Raw genomic sequence first — 21915 nt, 5'->3', positions numbered from 1 at the left:
GAGGAGCTAACGTTTCGGGGAATGACCTCCTCCATACTAGATAGGTTACAATAGATCGGTAAGCAAACGCTTAGCCTTTTTGTTTGACATCTTGTAAAACTTGAAAGGAATGGTGTGAATCTTTGAGAAGATGCTTGTTGGAGATGGATAAGAAGACGTACAGCACTGTCATGTCTGTACAGTCAATACTGAAGGTACAGCCAGGAGACGGTTAGCCTGGCCTAGCATAAAGACTGGAAGCAGCAAGAATCATGCACAACACCAAAAAAATGTGATAATGTCTTTTAGTCTTTATGCTAAGCTAAGCTGTCCATATCCTGCTGGGTCCAGCTTCATATCCAATGGACAAATATGAGCATGGTTTCAAACATCTCATCTAGCTCTTGGCAAAAAAGCAAATAAGCATATTTCCCAAAATTGTCAAACTATCCCTTAACGATTAATACATTAGCAATTTGGTGCTGGTTAATTTTCTGTCACTTATCGTTTCAGTGCCAACTTAAACCACTTCTTTGTGTGTATTTGTCTCCATCTATTGTACTGTATCACACTTCCCTTCCCCCACCTCTGCAGACAGTACTCGGACAGTGATCTCTGTGTGTCTCTGACATTGAGCAGAGTTTGTGGACTGTGATTGTGCTCACAGCGGAGTCGTCCTTGGGAGACAGAGCCGGCCGTCACAGATATGGATTCCTACATTTAATGTCTCGGCCTCTCACGCACAAATGTTTCTCTTTCAATGAGCTGTGGCCCCGCAGGCAGAGAGTTTTATCGATCATCTGACTTTTAATGCCTCTTAAATATTAAGATTCATGTATATGACCTTTGTGTTAGGATTGAGAGTGCAAAATCCCTAGCTAAATACCCCTTCAGACCCGGCTGGCTGCACTGCTGGCTTTGTTTCAGGTTTTCTTTTGAACCATGGGCAAAGTGTGCCCAGTTTCTCTTTTTTTCCATAAGAGCATGGGGGTCATGCTTGGCTTTATTTAAGAGAGAGAGATGGAGGGAAGTTTTTCTCTCATTTTTGGGACCACTCTGCTTGTCGCCGGCTCAGGAAATGAGTGCAGCGGAAAATGAGAGGAAGAGAAAAGGGGGTAAGAATTGAGGAAGGTTTGGCCTCCGTGTGAGTCTTGTTATCCGAGCTGTGAGCGCTTTTTTCTCCACTTCCCTCCCTCTCTGTCACTCTCACTCTTTATGTCTCACACACACACACACACACACACACACACACACACACACACACACACACACACACACACAGTGGAGAGCCCTGGAAGAAAGCCCGGTGATTGATGACTCTGTGTGAGAGACCTCAGAGGCAGCAGCACTACAGAGAGATGGACAGATGAAAAGGAAGGAGGAGGGTAGGAGAAAACGACTGAGATGAATCAAGTAACGGGGTGAGGCCTTCCAGCAGCCCCGTTAACATACTGGAGCCAGAGTGCCGCCTTGTTGGAAAGACACTCTGGAAGTGACCCGTTCTGTGTGACTTCCTCACATCAAAATCACTCTCTGGGACTGTAGAAAACCCTGTAGATAAAGAGATTACTTTTACAACAGCAGTTGAAGATATGCTTTTTGGTGATTTTTTTAGTAAACATACCAAAGTTTTGTTGCCTTAATGTGTTAAATGCTTTTCCTTTCACATCAAACATGTGCGAAGATGATTTTTACATATTTTACATCTTGTAAGGCTGAAATGGTTATTTTCATAATTGATTAATGCAGCAGTTGTTGTGTTTTTTAATCCATTGATTGTTGGGTCCATAAAACATCCAAAAACACGGAAAAATGCCCTTGTGATGTCATCAAATGTCTTGTTTTGTTCAACTAATGATGATCTGGTACCAGCAAATTGATTGTCAAAGTATTTACAGATTTATTTATTTTTTTATCGAATGCCTAATTGATCAGTGAACCTACTCTTGCAGCCCTAATTGTGTACCGTTTACAGCCACATTTGTTAACGCGCAGTTTTGCCTTGTAGCAGGCACATTGTTGCGTTTCTTTGCACTTTATCGCCCCCTACTGCGCCAGCAGGACTGTACATCAACATCGCTCCATTGCAAAAGCAGTGCCTTTAAAGTCTAAATAGTTAAATACATTTGCACACTAATAAAACTTGAAACAAATTGTCTTGATTACACAGCCCTGTTGCTGTCGTTGGATTGCACACAGTCGAATCTTAAAGTGCACAGAAATCCTGACATTTACAATCGCACTGTAAGTGCTTCTTATCTAAACATGCTGTTATGATCTTCAACGAGAGATATACACTGCTGAAAAGAGAAATGTGTTATCTAAGGACTATTTCAAACTGCATTTCTGACTTGCTCAAGATATACAAGCCTTGATGACGGCCCAATTTAAACATCTGTCTCGGAACATAAATGCTTATCTGGATGTCTAAAGTGAGTCTTGCATTAATTGTATGCAGGTTGAGAGAGTGTCTGTTGTCTCGGAGATATCAGCTAAGTCTCTGAGGTGGGATTTTACCTCAAGGTGCTGTATACTGCTCCAAGTACCTCGCAGTGTGATGGTCTAATATGTGTTGATGTGTCCTGATAGTGTCACATTTCACAACCACCCACACCAGCCCTGAGCTTTAGACTGGACCTCTGATGAGAGGGGGGCACTCACATCCACACCACCCTGGTTCTTGGCAGAGGATGGCAGAGGCAGTCGTTCTTTGTTGAACTCTTTACCTTCTTGTTTTCCTTCCTTTTTCTTTCCTCTACATTCTGACTACAAAGGACTGATGAAGACTTCATGTCATGACTTCGCCCTGATGCTTTCTGGCAGAAAGAGATGTTTTCAGCACTTTTTTGAAAGGAGAGGCGCTTCTGGCTCTCGTCCTGGATAATGTGGAATCTGAGTTTTTGGTGCAACATTTAATCCTCGCTGTGTTGCAGTAATTTTACTCTTAAGTTTACCGTCATGCTGATCCTCGCTTTGCTCTTTATGCTCTGCCTGTGAAAACATGCAGACATACTCCTTGTTTTCTTACTCAAAAGGATGCATTTACATGTATTTGCAAGTGTGATAACAATCCAAATCCTGGTTGAAATAAGTCCACCTGGCTGAAACATACATTTGTGCTTTGCATTAAAAGTTGTGTTTTTGAGTGTTGCGAGCTCAGAGGAGGGAATGTAATGAATTGTCACTGTATAAGTACAGAGGTGTAAGTGGGTTAGTGTGCGCCCCTCTGAGTAGATTTTAACCACCCTCTATTGGCCTGAATGTGTCATTACACAACAGTCTGTCAACCTTCAGGTGCAGCACATCGTCTCAGGAGCTTCATTCTTTTTTTCAGATGATGAATCACCTCCTCACAACTTCTCTCACCTCCTTTCAAATTTGGAGAGATCAACTTTTGTCAAACAAGTATTTCTACGCCTGCTTTGTTTTTGAATGGCTGTAAGGGCCCGATAAAAGAAAAAAAAAGAGAGGTAAAAGTAGATTGCTATTTGTCTGAGTACCTCCAATGTCACAAGATCAATAAGGAATGTGACGAGTCAGATGGAGCTTCAGATGAGTGTTTGTCAGTGAAAGGAAAACACACTTCAAACAGGAGAAAAGTGGGGCTTTTAGAGCACGGAAGCTTTGTCACTTTTTAGAGCAAATGGGGCACTTTGTCACCAACAGTATCTGAGTAAGTGTGTGTCTGAGAACGTGTGTGTGATTCACTGATTTTCTGTGTATCTATCGCCCGCAGCTTCCCGGGCTCTTTGTGAGCAAGAGGCTGAGTGACTTTGTAGTCAAGGATTCTTTAATGCCTTCCCGTGTCACACAGTTTTTTTTTTTTTTTTGTGCTTGTACATCAATAATGTGTGTATATACGGCATGTGTGCGCGCGCATTGTGTTTAACCAGGTTTTTGTCTTTTCTTGCAGGTGTATGTGCCGAGGCGGTATGCCCCGGGGAATAGTGCTGACAGTGCACTAGGAGTCTGAACCTTGTCAGTATTCGTGGCTGAGGAGGAGAGGTACCCTGCCGAGCCGAGCTGTGCCGTCCTGTGCCGTGTTTGACGCAATGTCCGTGACTGACAAACACAAAGTGAAGAGGCAGCGGCTGGACCGGATCTGTGAAGGTAAAGTTACTAAAGTAACTGGTTATGTCCTAAACTTCCTTTCTGTCGCTCATTCAGCGCAGAGTCACACAGGAGTTGATAACATTAAACTGACAATCACGATTCTGGATTTCACACTTCGTTGAACTTGCTCTGGGTGTGTGATATCGATGCTTTGTGTTTGGAGCTCCAGTGCATCAAATCAAGTGCTCTCTCCACTGGCAAATTATCTGATAAACTGTAGGATTATTATTACGAAGAGAAGCAGTGATTGTAGTTGTTGATGTTTTTATGCCTGTTTAAATGTCCAAATGGATTCAATCTATTTTGTTCCCAAAGATGGAGAAATAATTCAATATATATTAATGTTCTCAGGAATAAGTTGAACTGTTATGAATCCAATAAGCACCATCTTTGTTCTGAACATTTTTAGACCTCTGCTGTACATAATTATTGTTCAACAGCCCTTCAGTGACTGTATTTTAATAAGTGTTTTATGTTAATGTGAAGCAGGTCGTTAACCATGACTAAGGAAGTTCCTAGCAGCTAATTGCCCTGACGTTTTAACTCGGCATAGTCTCGACTAGTGTAAAAGTGAGAAAACACACAGTCAAATATGTCGTAATCGTAATATGTAATGTATGTAATATGTCGACATGTAATCTAAAGGTGCAGTATGCAAGAATTGACCACCTGTCCAATTCATACTCAAAACAAATAGGAGGCAACGTATCATCAGAGTAACTGCTAACTGCTGCTGACTGCAGCCTCTAGTCAGCTTAGTCAGAAGTGCAGCTAGCGGTCCGGACTGGAAGCTCATAGCACCGGCCTGTGGTGTTGGTGTTTGAACCAGGATGGGCTGGGGCTAGCTAGTTAGCATGCTAACTTCAGTAGATACAGTATCTCTGCAACACAATACAAACAATTCATAACGTGAAAACTCGTATTTCTGGAACTGACTAACGAGGGTAGCAACGTTTAAAGGTTAAATATATGAGATTTTGAACATTAATATGCCAGCAAAAAACTAACGTCAAACCACAGCATCAGTATTGGGAATGAGACTCAACAGTTAACTATTCTTCTCCAATATCACTTACTGCACCTTTAATCAACTAATCTCACACCTCCCTAGTTTTAACCGAGGCATCTACGTGTCTTATGACCTGCGAATCAACTAACTCGTGCAAAAAAAATCCTCCCTTTGCTTTGTTTTGTCTCCCTCACTGACACTGTTTCTACAGCTGTACAGTACATCCCCTAGCCAAGCAGCCTCGCTGTTATTAGCATAACCCTGAGACCTATCGGTGATCAATACCCATTGATTGCTATAATTTTCTCCTGGCACACAAGCACATGTCAGCTACCGCAGTAACCAGTGTATAAGCGTTGACCTCAGCAGCAAACAGACGTCTGGCAGATGTAAATGAGATTACTGCTTTACTCTGGCCGCTCTGTGCGCCGCTGTTTGTTTGTGTAGGAGTGTCTGTTTATGTGACTTATGGTTCTAGAGAATCTCTAAACATATGAACTCAAGTTAGATTACCGCAGGGGATTGAATGGTTTTCTATCCTGTCACGGCTGTTTGGAAGCAGCCAATTTTACACCATGAACCGCAGTGATTATTAGGCTTTAGGTTGTGGATTAGAGAGCGGTGGTGTTGTATTGAGGGGCCTGAACATGCAATAGGAGCCCCCTGCCGTGCACATAGCTACAAAGTCGACCCAGGCAACAAGCAATATGAGCCTTTGTGTGGGTGTATAAACTGTGTCTGAAGCCTTGTGGATGTGCATTTTTAAACCCACTTGTTTGACTTCGCCCAGCGCGCGTGTGCGTGCATGCACATGTGTTTGTGTGTGTGTGTGTGTCTGTCAGACTGTGTCCTGAGGTAAAATCATCTCCTCTCTGCTGTCTGGGTCCCCGAGAGGCTTGTTAAGCTGCTGGGCCCTCCTGGAGCCAGCGCAGGGAGAAGCAGACATGACTGCAGTGCTGGAAAATGAAGCTAGACGCACCATTACCCCCAGTGCCAGCATATTTGTTTTGCAGCATGATGTAAGCACCTCAGCGTCGCGCACATGAAATGAAGGACATATGCCGCGTATCCTGTTAAAGACCATCGTTCAGCCCAAGATTCCTGGTTTTTGGACGCTGCCACTGTCGTAGAAAAGTGATTATGTTGAATTTTTCATGCAAAGTAGAAGCTTGGAAATGCATTAGGAGAATACATTACAGTACAATGTCAATGTCAGTTAAAAAAAAAAAAAAACCCACGTATCACTCCATTACTCTTAAAGGAGATCAAGCCGGAGCCAGATTTTTAAAGAGTCCTTCCTCAGCATCTTTTTTTAACCTTCGTTTTATTTATTCAGTTAACTTTTCAATGATGTCTTCTACAAATTTCATCTCCCTACATGGTCGTAAAAATGTGATTTCAGATCTTTGTCTGCACTAATTCAGATGTAGAATACTAAATCCATTATATTTAAATTTAGATAACTCATGTTTTCCTGAGAGACGGTCAATTTGAAGAAATTTTCTTCCAAAGTCAACCTTTAAAACAGCCCAACGTGAAGAATGTGTGCAATGGAAAAATCCCTGAAATTCCCAGTAACTCCAAGGAAATGTGCCCAGTGTCAGGATCAGAGTTGGATAGGAAGATTGATACCAATTTCATGTCTGTACGTCAAACACGCTGCTACCACCGGCAGCTGGTTAGCTTAGCTTAGCACAAAGACTGGCTGCAGTTAGTCTGGCTCTGTCCAAGGCACTTTAAAGCTCAGCCAGGATCAATTGTCATTGACTTCAGGAAGTTACTGCTCCCGCCAAGAAATACTTCATTACATAACCCCCTTGTAAAATGCTGAATTGTCGTTTTAATACTTTTATGCAGATTAAATAAACAAGATATATCATGTTAATTAGCAAGCTTAGAAAGTGCTTTAGAGGCAGATTTTGTTACCTTTAGACAAAGCCAAGCTAGTCTGACTCACTAATTGTTGACTGTGGGTAAAAGCCTGCTATCGGCCGACCGTTTCAGTCGGCATTCCCCTCACTTCCACTATCTGTGTGTTGCTGCTTTTCCAAAAATATTGCCCCCCTTATTCCTATGAGCAGTGGCGCATGATGCCAAAAAATCTCAACTTCCTAGGCATAAAAACAACCAGATCTTCTGCGTTGTGAGGCCCACAGAGCGTGCGCACTAGAGACTTCCGCCGACCAAGCTGGCTAACTTCCGGTTTAGCGCCCGGCTAACTTTAACAGAGATTGAATGATACCATCTTATGGCTCTTCTAGACTTTTGACTGAATGGCTCAAATTATGATAGTCAAACGAGTCATTTTGCGGGAGTTGTGACGTTCAAAAAAATGTATCCACTGTTTTACAGCCACCTCTTTCACAGTGTAAGCTTATGGGAAAACCTCTTTTTGGGCACCAGTGCATCATGTGACGTTGTACAAGTTACCTTTTCTTATGCAGGGATTTAGCCATTTTAATGCCAGGGCTCGTCTCCCCCTTACACTATTTTGCAGGGGCACTGTCGTGCTAATCGTTTTACCCTGTTACTAGTCTTTATGCTAAGCTAAGTAAGCTAGCTACTGGCACAAACTTTAACATTTACAGCACAGGCATGTGAGTGGTATCAATCTACTCATCAAATTCTTGGCAAGAAAACAAACAAACCCTTTTCCTTTTAAATGATTCATTTAATCAGTTTATGATGGCAACTTAGTTAATTGCACAGCAGAATGTTGTAAAACAATAACTTTACTAAGATTATGTCACAGAATAGGGAAGCCGTTGAAAGTCGATAAATGAAAGTACTGAATAAACTCTAAAGGCGTAGTCATAAAAACAGTCATATTTCACATCACAGGTGGGTCGTTCATTGGTGGAAATCCTTCGTGATTAGAGTCGCAGTCCACATCCAGCTGTTGCGTGCGTGTGAATCAGACAGCTGAGGTAGTTAGTCATTCCTGAGGGAACAACAGTTACTCTGCTCTGCCGGGCACGAGCTCAAAGCCCACAGGAGACGCACAGAGAGATGGTAACAGGTGTTGCTGTGATGCATGCCGAGCTAGCTCGTGGTGAGCGTACTACCTGCCGACGTTCCTCCTCACACACACACACACACACACACACACACAGACACACCAATACATACACGCTCATCCAAACACACACACTCAAGCATACTAGCTCTCCAGATGGCCATCATACAGGATCAGTGAATCAGTCCTCTGGCGGCCATTGTGAGGGCGTAAAGAAAAAAAAACAGCTTGTGATTTGTGATTTGTTCATGAGCCAATGACCAGGCAAAGTTGTCCCGCTGATTGCATGTAGCGGCGTGATAAGGCTGCCATGGCAATTGTCTCCACGCGAGGAGAAAACACACATGAAGCGCGGCTCTGCTTTTTGTTTCGCACACAGGTAAAAATCCTCACAGGGCTCATTTGGCTGCTGTCGGGACTAAGTCATCTTAATCCAGGTTCACACTTCAACCAGGGCCACAGTTGGCAAACAGATACAGACCAGATGAAGCCGTGATTCGTGCTGTCTCTCCTCAATCTCTTTCAAGGGAAAGTCTGGAGCGTTTTCTTTCAAAAACGTCTGCTGAGACCATACTCTCTCTGCACTGTCCAACAGAGCCTTTGCCTTTGTTTCCATTGTTTACCCGACAACTAAAAAAACAACCCTCATCGTCCAACACAGTTTCCAATGCCGTGCAAGGTGTAAAATGTATTTTTTTTAATGTTATATTGCCCTAGTTGTTCATTCTGGCTGTTATACATTGGCATTTATGGCAGTGGGATCAGAAAAGCGGTATCTAAGGAAACCCGGTGGGTAGATGACAAGGCTGATTAAGCCATTAAAGTCCTTGATATGTATTTAGCATAATCTGGCCTGTCTGCAAATAAGGTGGCAGGGAGCTGGTTGCGACTGTTTTCATCAAAAGCTGCTAGTTAGCTCAATCAAAGCAGCTGCTGGTAAGCATCAGCTTTAATTCAGCGTTATGAGGAATAGAGAGGAGCTTTCTCTCTCTCTCTCTTTCTCTTTCTCTCTCTCAGGGGTGAAGAGATTCATTTCTGTCATCTGAAGAGATGAGGAGTGATCTGCCGTGGCCCATGTTCCTCCCAGCCTCAGGTCCTTTCATGTTCTCAGCTTAATTTGAGCTGAACCAATGTTTATCATTCTGCAGCAACTGGGCCGAGTGGCTGGGAGGGAGGACGCTCCTTTTTCCTGATCTCTCTCTCTCGCTGTCTTTTTTTTTTTTTTTTTCCTTTCGCCGTTGCTAAGATTGTTGTTTTGCTTGTAGACTGCAATGCTGTTTCCCCTCTGGGTTAGATTAGAGCCACTCTAATCTAGTCAGATAATGTTTTAATCAACATCTGCATTTTATTCATGTTGTGTTACATGATGGCACTTTATGGTTGCATAATTAGGAATATAATTTATCCACATTAGCCGCTGAGCAAAGCACAAAAACACTTCAGTTGCCAATTGTTCTTTCCAGTGATTATTTGCTGATAACCAGCGTTTATGTTAATTTATGTTGTGTAAACTTTTAACTGAGTTATAGCAGTGGAGGATAAACAATCTAATCTCATACTAATTGATTAATTGACTGTAAATCTAAACATTTGACTAAGTGTTAGGCTTTCCTTTCAAACTAAAGCTTACTTGGTCAGAAATGAGAGAAAATGAGGACCTTTCAACATAGATCTGAAAAAAACTTTTGTAGTACTTGAGTCTGATGGCTATGTGCTTTGTGGTCTTTTATTTACCAGGTTGTTCTTTGATGAAGCTTGTTTCATATACAGTCTTGCCTGTCTCTGCTTGTTGTAGGGTTTGTTTGTTTTTGTATCTTGCACAAGTGAGCGGTGGATTGATGCTTATGTGAAAATGAGGGCTGTATATCAAACCTCAAATCTTTTTGAGTACTGACTGCAATTAAAACGTCGAATGTGACAATGAACTCTTATTCTGATTTAAAAAAATATATTATTCGATGAGATATATTACAAAAATTAGAAAACAGTACTCATGTTTTTTTTATTTGGGTGTTTTATTAGGATCTTTTCGGCTGCTTGAGTTAACACAACATTAAACAATTTGTTATGCTGACCTCAATATTCCCGTTGTCTTTACACGCGTGCCAGTTTACATAAGATTGTCACCGATATTCAAACACCATGCCAGAATAAACAGCAGGGCTTTCCCGACAATAATAAGATTTTTTACCGATTGTTTTGGTTGTGGGGTTTTATTTTATCTATGTTTTATTTATTTAGGAGATTGTAATCTTTGTTTGTCATTCCAGTTCCAATGTCTGAATCAGAGACCAATACCGATATTATAAAAAACATTCCAGTTTCAATATATCAGCAAATATACACAATTTGTTTTTTGCAATGATCCCTCAAATAGTGTTATCAAACACTTGATGAAGATATGTAAGGAAGGCAGGATATTTTACAGGTTAACAATAAACTTTATAATCTAAAATGACACCAGTGAACTGAGACAGTGGAATTTAATAATTATGAATGAGCCCAAATATCTTTTTCTACATTGTAATTGCAAAACAAAAAGGAGAGGTTTGCATATTGACGCATAATATAGGCCAACTGATATAACCGCTCGTGACTGAATATCTAGAATTAAAAGTTCGTAGCTCTGAAGTATTCCTGTAGTTAGTTGGGCTTATTTTGTTAGTTGAAAAAGAGACAATACATGGTCTTCAGGTTTTTGGTAAATTAAAGGTGTTCGAGGTCATATTGACATTTGTAAACCATGCATTAACACCTCAGGAGATGTGCATAAATTAAATGAATGAAGTGTTCAGTCTCTACCTACATTTAACCCCCGCTCCATCTCCTCTTATAACCACAGCCGAGTTAAACATATTGTGAGAGCGTTCTTTCATTTAACCAGACCCCATATCGTTTCTTCATCGGTGATGTGGAGGCGAATTACATTTTCCCTTCTTTCCTTCCTTCTCTCTCTCTCTTCTCTCACTCAGCTGCACACTCCTCGTCTCTCCAAAAAGCAAGCGGGCTGTCGTCTCTCCCTTCTGTCTGCCCCATCTGTGATGCAGTATGGGCCACTGGCTTGATAATGATAGGCAGGCGGAGCGCGGGGCTTGCACACGAGGCTAAAGAGGGAACAAACTAAACCGCTAAAATGGAAGACAAAACTCTAATCAGTTGCCTCATCGAGTCTACCAGAGGTCTCGCCTTGTTGATAAAAGGTTTTGCAGTAGTGGCTCTCGCTGTGCCCCGCGTTCCTCCCACCCATGACATGCTGTGTCATACACTGCGGAGATGCGAGGTGGTAAAGAGGCGGAGGACGGCGTCTTGATAACACAGCAGATGTGAACCCTCCAAAAGCCATCGGAGCAGAATTGGTACCATGTGTTTTTCTTTCCCCATTGCCCCTTCCCCCCCCCCGTACTTGTGTTAGAGCGAGCAAAGGCCCAGAGGCTAGTTAAAACTTTAATATACTGTACAATCACAGTAATTGAGTAGAATTTTCAAGTTCTTCCAGTCATGGTTTTAATTTATGAAGCCCCTATGAAAGTTTAATGGATCAGCAGTTGTAGAGTTGCAGCTATCTAAATCATTCTGCAGCTATCTCTGCCCGCACTGCCTGCCAAGTCTCGCCGTTAGCGTCCTGTGCCCTAGAAAGATGGCCAGATTGCTCCAAAGGCATGACTGTTGCTGGACGTCTGTTCAACACATTGTACCTAGAGGTCTTTCACAGAGCCGTATGATTGGCTGCGAACTAGCAAGCCGAGTGTTGGCATCAATTCTGATGCTGTACACCAAATATCCACTGTGTAAGTTTGGGGGTTTCTTTTCTTCTGTTGTATTATTCATGCTAGCAACTACAGGGTCCCTGTTGCTTGATGAATGTAATATAGCGTGCTCACTTAATTATGGAGCAGCTCTCATGAGAGGCATATCAGAGAATGTAGACAACATGAATATGGTACCCCAGCTTCTTCTGCTTATGAATTGTGGGAAATGCAGCAATTTGCATGGCAGGAGATATGATATGTCATATCCTTGTTTCGCTTTTAGCAACACGAGCCTGACCGTACTTGAGATGTTTATTATTGTTATTAATATTTTGTCAGGAAGCGGGGATCTGAGTGACACACAGCCCTGGAAGGGGCTTATTAAAAGAAGTTATTGTCGGCGATCGCCGTAGAGAGATACAACAGTGATTAATGGTGTGTTTTACAGCTGACAAAAAAGCGCAGGGAGACTCAGACCTGGGAGGACAGAGCTGAGAAATCACTAAGAGGAAATTGCTAGGTATACTTTACCTCTAATGAAAGAAACCATGCCTCAGATGTGCATCATCCTGGACTGCTAAGGGCCACAGGGAAAATGAAACTGTTCTGATTTATTTTTGTTTTGACCTACTTAATGTTCTCCAATTAGGATGTTCCATAATGAAACAATCTGATTTTTGTTTTTGATATTATATCACGATTGCATCACCTAAGCTCCGAAATGAAAACGAGCTTGTTATAGCATTTCTTTCTGTAACTTGACAGGTAGTGGGACAACATTAAAAGGCACAGTACTTTAGCAGTCTCCTGTCAGTCTCGAACAGTAATAAATTTAGCCAATCTCAGTCACGCTGTCTCTGTGTCTCAGCTTCAGGAGCTTCCAGATGATGTCCCTGGCAACTTGCTGCAGAAATTCTTCCTTTAAACCCCTGTTGCCTTATTCAAACAGAAATAAAGCACAGAATAGAAACAGGCTCGTAGCCATCTAGTTGTCACAGTCCAGTGCAGTCCAATCATATCCCCTTCCCCTCCTGCCTTGTCCTATCCTGCACTGTCTGTCTTAGAGGTGAAGCTGGCAGCCTCCCGCCTTATCAGCTTTTTTCCCATCACACACTTATCAAAGCGCCCTTTTCTTCTCCCTCTGCTGCAGGTTTTTTGTTTACATTGCTCTTGTCACGGCAAGTAAACACCGGCAGTTATCTCTGTGATGCCAACATCTCAGATAAGGCACATCTGCTCCGTTGTACATCTGGTGTATGTCGTAGCAAAGAGCGAGCTCTGTGAGGGAAAATACGACTCAGAGAGTAAAGGTGCAGATCACGCTGATTCTTGTTGTGATCAAAAGTTTGTGAAGCAAGCATAGCATGGCCTTATAATGACAGTAATACAGCAGACTTTTCAAGGTATGGATTTTTTTCTTTTATAACTCCTGAATTACGCTGATTTGAAATAAGTTGATTAGGTGACTGGATTAGATGATATGAAGGAAAATTAGAAATTAATAATTTACAAGCAAAAAATCTAATTTACTGAGATGTTACGTTTCGGTGCTTTTCTTAGCTTTATATGATTCAAAACTGAATATCTTTGGGTTTTTTATTGTCGGTCAAAAACAAAACAACCAATCTGAAGGTATCATCTTGGTCTCACAGGAAAATATGATGAACATTTTTTTTTTTTTACTATTGTCTGATGCTTTATAAACAACCAATTAATATGAAAACATTGATTTTAGCCCTAGTATACATCAAATAAAAATAATGAATTGAAACATTGTTATGGAATAACATGACTGATTATGAAGACACTGCATGGTTGCATGGCTTTTCGTTTTGGATTTTGGCGGTTTCCCTCAAGGAAACGCAAGATCAGATAAGAAATAAACGAAACACAAAAAGCTTAATGATAAAACTTGCTAGAGAAGTTCACTGGAGACCAACTGCAACCATTAAATCTGGGAATAGTCATTTATTTGGCTAAGGTGGTGCTCAACATTGCTTGGGTGATGCACCTAAGCCTTATAATGGTATGGAAAACTCTGGGTATGTGTGTATTCATATATGCGAAACTGTGCTTGCCCAGTAGAGGCTGTGCATTCTCCATGCTTTGAGTGGAGCGCCTCCTGTCCTCCTTCTAGTAGCCACCAGATTAAATCTGACCCTCAGCAGTATATGTGTGTAACGGCCTTCACAAACGCCCCTACCCCCCCTCTCTCCAGGGACACACTACAGCAAGCATGACAGTCCCCAACCTCCCTGGTCCCTCTGGGAAGATCCATTCACGACCAGAGGGATGCCGGCTGCAGGCCATCGAAGGGTTTAGTAGTAACCACTAAGCACCATAAACACATCCAGGGGCCTCAGAAGCGTGCTGGCTGTGTACACTATCTGGTTCAAGTGATGTCACAGGGGCCAGTGGATTTAAGCAGGTTTTAGTTTGACGCTAATCCCCATGTGGCAAACGCTGCGGAGGAGAGGACTGTCCCTGCCAATGGCGTGCATCAACCCCATTGGATTAGTGCGTCTCGTCCCCTCCTCCATTCTGTTGGCATTGTCCACCATGTGTTTTTACCCCAATTTCTTTACCCTCGGACTGAGTTTGGAACGTAAGCGTCATGCCCAGCACAAGCATGAATCCTGCCGTAGAATGGAGTAGAACCTCGCCCTAAAGGTGTGTTTTTTCATGTCTGCATGTGTGTTTGTCTATGTGTTTGTCATGTTGTGCCTCTCTCCTTGTGGATTTCTAATGTTTCCAGGGCTGAATTATTTAGATAGGCTACCAGCAGGGAGCTACATGATAGCACAGACTTAAGAGTGAGGGGAGGGGGGTGCCTACAGCTGCAGATCAGGTAAAGGGTACCTCATGCTTTACCTTTTCTCCTCTCCACTCCTCCCTTTTGATTGGGGGCGAGTGTAACTGGAGAGTTGAAACACAATACCCGGCTCTATTTTCAGCTTATATAGCTGTCCGCTTTATTGTCTTCACTGATGCCTAACTCAAGTGAGCAGTCGCATTTTGGTGGCTCTCTGAGCCAGTGGGGTCCTGAATGGACTGAAGGCCACAACGACAGGGCTGCGAGTCGCTGTCACTACTGTGGCACTGTTGCAGGGCGAAGGAATTCTTTGGCACTGTGTGGAGGAGATCTTGGTCTTGGTGAGAAACAGGATCCAGTTCTTCAGTCCACCCTGCACGTCCACCCTGTCCGGCATGTGCAGCAGCTAATGAGGAAGAACTCTGCACCCGATCTGAACAGCAGCCTCTACCTCAGACAAGTGATGGCTGGCAGGGCTTCTGCACCACCTCAGGATTACTACCTGGCTGACGCTACCTTATCAGGTCAGCCACTTGAAGAGTCTGGGTTTTATAGGGATAACCAGCACCTGCTCAACAGATCAGTCTTGCATTATGGGTCCAGCGCAGGGGGGGTGAGGCCTACCTGGGATCAAGGACAGGCAAGGGCCACACCTTCCGTGCTGGCCTCTGCTTCTACACCTACCCCTGCGCCTCCACCTCCTCCACCTCCTCCCCCACCTCCTCCGCCTCCTCCTCCCCCTCCCCTTCATGAGCTGAGCCGTATGTACAGGGAAACGCTTGGATCTAAGATGATCCAAGACGTCCAGCGTATTGGTGGCAGCTCTCCCTCTCCTGCAGTCTACGGGGTCCAGCCCCCTCTTCCTTTTTACACTGCTGAGCTATCGTCTCTCTCTGCACGCCAAGCTTACAACAATATCAACAGCTTGTCCCTGGACCCTCGCCAGCCAGCTGCTGTGGTGGACCCAGCTTCTCAGGGAATGGACGGCGGTCTACCCCGGGCTTACGGAGCTATAGCCTCCCAGCGACTGCCTTATGACCCAAACTATGACCCCAGCGCAGCCATGGTGGCTGCCACAGCTGGAATGGCCTCTGGCATGCCTCCTCATCATCCCAGTGCTGTAGACCCCAAGAAGATGGTGGACCCGGCCTTCTTGTCTTTTCTGCGATCTGAAGGCTTGGTTGAGAGCACCATCACTCTCCTGCTGCAACATGGCTTTGATTCCACTGCCACACTGGGAATGATGGAGGACCATGATGTCCGCTCTGTGGCGCCTAACTTGGCCCAGGCTCGTGTTCTGTCCCGTGTAGCGCTCAGTTGCAAGGCAAGTGGGCCAGTTCCACGAACCCGATCCAACAGCTTCAGCCACCGCAACGACCTCTACATGCAGCCCCAAGGTTTGACCATGGACCCCAACCTGATGCAGCAGCCTCCCACCACCATCCAGACCGTGTCCCCCAGGATGGGAGAGTTTCTTGGTAGAAGACCCAGTAGCGCACCATCCCAACATTTACTGGAGACGACCACCTACCCAGGAGCACGGCCCCTGGCAACTGGAGCCTTCCCAATCAGCCCTGGAGGATATAGCAGTGCTGTGACTCAGGGAAGACCCCTCTCCCTATACAATGCCCACACCGGTCTTGCTATGTCTGCTCTTGGACAACAGCCTCCACCAGCTCCGGGCACGCCTGGAGCAGCGCCCAAAACCTTCTCTGGCTCCTATTCCCCCATGGAGCTGATGAAGAGAGCCCCCAACCTACCCCTAGCATCGCCAGTAGGAGCGCCAAGCCCCCTTCACAGCCCCCAACTTCTCCGGAAAGGGCTCAACGCTGCTACTGAGAGTACCATTGTTCCAGTTACTTCTTCCACCACTCTCCAAGCGCAAAACCTTAACAACAACAAGATGGTAGGACGGCGTACTGGTCCACCTGTCATAGTCTCAACCATGGCCACCACACCTGACACAAGTAATGTCAAACCCCACCTTTCTCCCTCATTTCTTTTCTGTCCTTGTTGATCTATATATCTTCTGTAGATGTTGGTAATAACTTAGTTTTTCTCTGATGTTGTTTTGTCATAGATTAGATGCATAGTGAGATTTAATTCTGTATATGATACATAGGTTTTTGGCATACTAGGAAAATCAGACTGACAGTCTTTTTGAATGGGGGAGTAGCATGTAAGATGCAACTGACAAGTTAAGCTGCTTTGCTCTGAGAGGTCTTTTTTTCCTTTAAATTATGCAACTATTTATACATGTATTGCAACAGAGTTGTGTCATTTGCCGGAGGGGATCCTGTCTCATCACCAAGATGAAATATTTCTTATGAGCAGCACTCCAGTTATTGAGGTCACATTTTGCTGTCTTTTTCTTTCACTTAGCTTGATGGTCAGAATCATTCTGAAGCAACAGTGTGCCTTTTTGGAGTGGTTTTGTAGCACCACCTCGCTTTTTCAAGGATGCTTGTACATGGTTTGTTCACTAAATGTTGGGAAGCACTCACAAAACAATTTGGCAAAAAAACATTTTCAAAGATGGGATAGTGGTTGGAAGCTGTTCCCTTAATATACTCCTACAGCTTGTTTTTTTGTTTTTTTAACAAGACAGATTTAGTAAATATCAAAAACACAAACACCCAGCTTGTCTAAAAGTTTATTTCCTTGATGCAGAGTTGCTGTCATTCTATTTTACACTGCACTCTCACCTAATCAGGGGCTTAACTGCCTCAAATCCAATTACACTGATTGGATGTATAGTTGTGTAGACTATAATAGGTATAGGTTTATAGACATCCTGTTGAGTGTTTTGAAATTCCGGTATCGCTGTAGTGACGCTGTAAGCCCACATTTTTTTGTTTGCTATGTTTTATATACTCAGTTTTGGCTCAAACATTAGGTACATCGATAGAAAATGTTCTGCCCGCTCAAACTGAATATTTATATGAAGTACATGTCTTCTGCTTTGTGCTGCTTAAACTAACTTGCCAACATTTACTCTTTGATCAAGAGTGAATTTACATTTTTATGGAGTGACAATAATGAAAGAAGTGTAATGCTTTTGAAGGTCTCGTAAGCAGGCTGCTGCACACAATATGGCGAGACCAAACTTGCCTTTTTGTTTGTTTTCTTTTTAATCACACATTCATCTGAATGTGTTTATGGTTCATCTTCAGTGGCCTCGCACATAATTATGTTTAGTTTTTTGTCTCATGTGAGGTTAATACAAGTAGCGTGGCAGCTTTTTATGCTCAGGTTTCCATGAGAGTGAAATCTCAAACACGGCATTATCTCAACTTATTTTTACACTACAGGCCTTGATTTGTCACCTTAACAAGTTGATGCATTTCCCTGTTGATGAGAGATGATGAGCTTCGGGAAGAATGAAATCTTTTAACCTTGGTTTTAGCCACGTAACCCTGCTTCTTTCCTGCCTCTCTAATGGGTCTGTGGGCTGCTGCACTTGTTAAAGAGTAATGACTTTTATGAAGTGGCTTCCCTTCGTGTGTTGTCAAGGAAATAAAAAGTGAGGTGCGAGATCCAGTGGAAGGGGGAGGAGTGCTTGGGGAGGTCGTGGTTGGAAGTCCTTTTTTCGAGCTTCATGCAAATATTTGCTGTTTTTCAAGGTCACAGTGGCAGCAACCCCCCCAACTCCACTTTTAGCACAACAAACTCATTTGCATGTAGCTGACATTTGTTGCTTCAGTAACTTCATCTGATAATGGGCAGCCCTTGCCACCGATCGAAAAGCATACTTCTTAATTGTGTGTTGCTAGGCAACCTAGGTTTCGGTGGTAATCAGAGATAGATAATCTTCACATTTAAGCAAAGGGGAAAAAGTGGAGCCTTGCATGCAGTGTTGCACATTTATTTTGTGCACTTGTTACTCATTTTTGAGCAGCCAAAATCAGTTTAGGGCAGGAGGAAATTGAGTGAAAAAGAGGTGTTGCAGGGCACTTAATGAAAACATTTCTCCTCGTCTCTTTCCTTCTCTCTCTCTTCCTCTGAAGAGTGTACATCTCAAGAGATTGCTTCTCATTTTTGTGCAGAGGCTTCACCAGTGAAGAACCTCTCTTATTACATGCATGGTGTTTTATGTTCAAACATGCATATTGATGAAAAGTTGACACATTATTCCTTTTGCACCTACTGAATAAATTGGTTGTTCTTCCAATACAAGCTAGTCTCCTGTTTATCATCTTACATCAAAGCGTAAATTTCCACATAGCCACTGAGGCATCCGCATTTCCATGTAGTTGAATTCTTATTTATTCTCAAAGCAGAGTTTTGAAAGCAAAGATGTGAGCAGCAGTGAAATCACTAGCTCCTTAAAATATTTATGTTAAAGGTGCAGGTGGGAGGGCCCTGCCTGTGTACTCCTCTCTGCTGGGCGCTGTCTTGGTTGGCTAAAGCTGTAAGTAGTGTTAATAATGGCATTAAACGGTTGAGTCGAGCTTAGTTGCAACAGTTCCCTTCCACCCAAAGTAGAGAGAGCGCCGTGCAGCACTCGCATTGGCCATGGAGTTGTCTATCAGTGGCATCCCACAGAGCACCACAGGTGGGTAAATTTTGTCACGTGAAGCCGAATAACCAACCTGCTAGCTAGAGATGCGATTGGCTTGTTGCTTGCATTGTGTGCGTGCTCAGTAGATTAACTAAGGTGGACGCTTGCATGTTGTCCACAAATGCCAGCACGTGGTTTCCTTGTGGAGATAATCCACAGAACATCTTCAGCTGTGCTTTTCTGGGCTGGAGAATTAGGAGGCGGTGTGTTTGAGGGCAGGGCTTGAAGCTGACAGGAAGGAGAGAGAGACCAGAACTTGGCAGCAGCGCATGGTAGCCATATGGGAAATGTCAGCTGACGTGTTCACCTGCATAAGTCTGTTCACTTGGTGTGCCCAGGTTGTGTCCGCTCCTTCCTGGGGGGTTAGTCGAATCATGTCAGATCCCCTTTTTTCCCCCTTTTTGACAGGATGCCATCACTGTTGCGGCTGACAGTTATGTAACCTTCCAGTGCACGGCTCCCATGGGGGCCTGAATGGGATTTTAATTTCCCTGCCTGTGTTTGGAAGGACATCCACGAGGATGCATGCCTAATGTGCTCTCAGCTGTCCTTGGATAAACTGCTTTGTCCAGGTGTCTGACATTGATTTCACTGTGCACTCCTGCCTGTTTTCCACTGGCTAGTCAGGAAGAAAAGATTCCCTGTGTGTCAGTGTGGCCTTAAACTTTCTGTTCGTGTTTTAGAGAGCAGGTAGCGTCTGTCTTCCTGTGCTGCCACTCTGTGTTAAAAGACTGCTTTGATTTATATGCTGCCTCAAATTCATGACTCCATTTATTTGTGTCTTGTGGTATATGGTCATTCGTTTGCATTTGTGGACAATGCACACAATGCACAATGCTGCGGCCCCCCCTTCTATCCTGCCCGGATAAATACAGAACGCAGATGTCCCTCTCTCAGCAGCAGGAAGTGTTTGTCTTCATCTGAGGCCTGCTGTATGTGACAGCAGGACATGGGGACAAGACCTTAAGTTTCCTCTATCTGTCTCTTTCTTCCTTTGACTAGCACTATGTACTGTACATATTTAGTCCATGTCAATGACATGATTGCCATAGTTTTGTCTCTATTTTAGCACTTTGGATTTGAAATTAAACATTTTTTTTTTTTATCCCTTTTTGTACGTTACACATTCTGCCAATTTTAGATCAGTGCAGCTGGAAAATGATCCTACGCATAAGGACGAGATGAAGAGTTTTTAAAGGGTCCAATATCTGACCTCAGGAGTCCATCACCTGACCTCAGTCCAACTGATCGTGTGTTTCACTTGTGGAAGACCAGAGTGAAGTCAAAAAAAACATGAAAAAAGCAAGAGGTCATCGATTTCAGACTTTAGTTATTTTCTGCTTGTCTGGTATTAATTATAATGCCTCTAAACACGTCTGCAGCTGGAGGTTTCTCTAAGCAAAACCAAACAAAAGATGTTAGTAGGGTGGGATCAAGGAAGTTACTGTCTTCATTGTTAAACAACCACTGTAGCTGATTCAAATCTATCTGACGTTACTTAGGCAGAAACGTACATACAAGGTTATGTTTTAAAGTTTTATTCATGCTATGTTTCTTGCCAACTTCCTTCCTCGATTATCTCCTGTAAGTTATCAACCCAACAGGTGATAAAATGAAACACCATTGCCTTGAGTATAATTAGAGATTTATCTGGGTTTGAACTAGAGCACGGCTCATTCTGTATTTTTCTGTCCGAACCCGACCAAGGCTGACATGAACTCGACAGACATCGCTGAGACATTGAGTTTGTGCTACTCTGTCACCTCATTATTACCAAGGTTACAGCTTGCCTGTTCATTCTGATTTCAGACATATTCAGTGTATACCATAAAAAAACATTATTCTACGCACATAGATATGAAATTAAAAATACATATACATATATTTTATAACTTTGGTTACACAAACTCGGACATCATTTCTAAATTTTTGTCCGAACCCAGCCTGGCAGAACCCGGGTATCCACGCTCTAGTCTGAATATTGATGTAAACATTTTGGATTTGTGTAAACAATTCAACAAGATATATAACAAAGGCTACATTTCCTATAGTGTTAATCTTATATGCATGTAAACGCCCTAATATAAAAGCTTAACATGTGAATTATTAATCTCATAGTCTGTTATATTTAAACTCTGTTTCCTGGAGTACAGACACATGTACTATAAAAAATATCACAGTGCTATTGCTCACTGTTGTGCACTGGATATTGACCCTTTACATACTTACTGTTGTCGATGCTGTAATGGGTGAGGGGCTCTTACTAATAGCTTACGTTAACTGTCTAGGAATAGGCCGAGAATTAGAGTGGGGGAAATCCTACTGGCCATCTGTGTGTGTTTGTGCGCGTATGAGTGCTGATGTGTTTGTGTGTGTGTGGATACTACTATACAGGCATCACGTGTCAGTGGGAGTCTGTGTCATCCTCACTAATCCCTCTGATATGAATGAGTGGAGACAGACAAGAGGTTTCAGCTCACATGGCATCGGTCAGGGGTTATTACAGGGAATGCTGCTGTGTAATAATCAGTGTAACCCATGCTCCTGTGTTAAACCGGTACAATATGTATCCGCCTGTTTAAACAAGTACAGTGCTATTTTAGAGTAACAGCGCTGCATCCGGGAAAAAGTATATGAGTTTCTTACCCTCATGTGTGCATAAACTACAAGTTATAC

The 21915-nt window shown here is 43.2% G+C and overlaps 1 protein-coding gene across 3 annotated transcripts in view; it reads left to right on the top strand.

The window, feature by feature from the left end:
* The window catches only part of LOC141015293 (C-terminal-binding protein 2), a 109195-nt gene that overhangs the window by 44709 nt on the left and 42571 nt on the right, over nucleotides 1-21915 (top strand). For 2 of the 3 annotated variants that reach the window (XM_073489276.1, XM_073489277.1), the window contains exon 2: nucleotides 3893-4089. In XM_073489276.1, the coding sequence (XP_073345377.1) occupies nucleotides 4032-4089 (58 nt within the window). In that variant the 5' untranslated portion in view covers nucleotides 3893-4031. Of the gene's footprint in view, nucleotides 1-3892; nucleotides 4090-14853; nucleotides 16646-21915 lie in introns of those variants that run through there. The other variant, XM_073489275.1, reaches the window with a different exon arrangement.

Source organism: Pagrus major, chromosome 20 (genome assembly GCF_040436345.1).
Source record: "Pagrus major chromosome 20, Pma_NU_1.0".
Classification (NCBI taxonomy): domain Eukaryota; kingdom Metazoa; phylum Chordata; class Actinopteri; order Spariformes; family Sparidae; genus Pagrus; species Pagrus major.
Note: the sequence above shows the minus strand (reverse complement) of the source record. Positions and strands in the feature narration are given on the sequence as shown.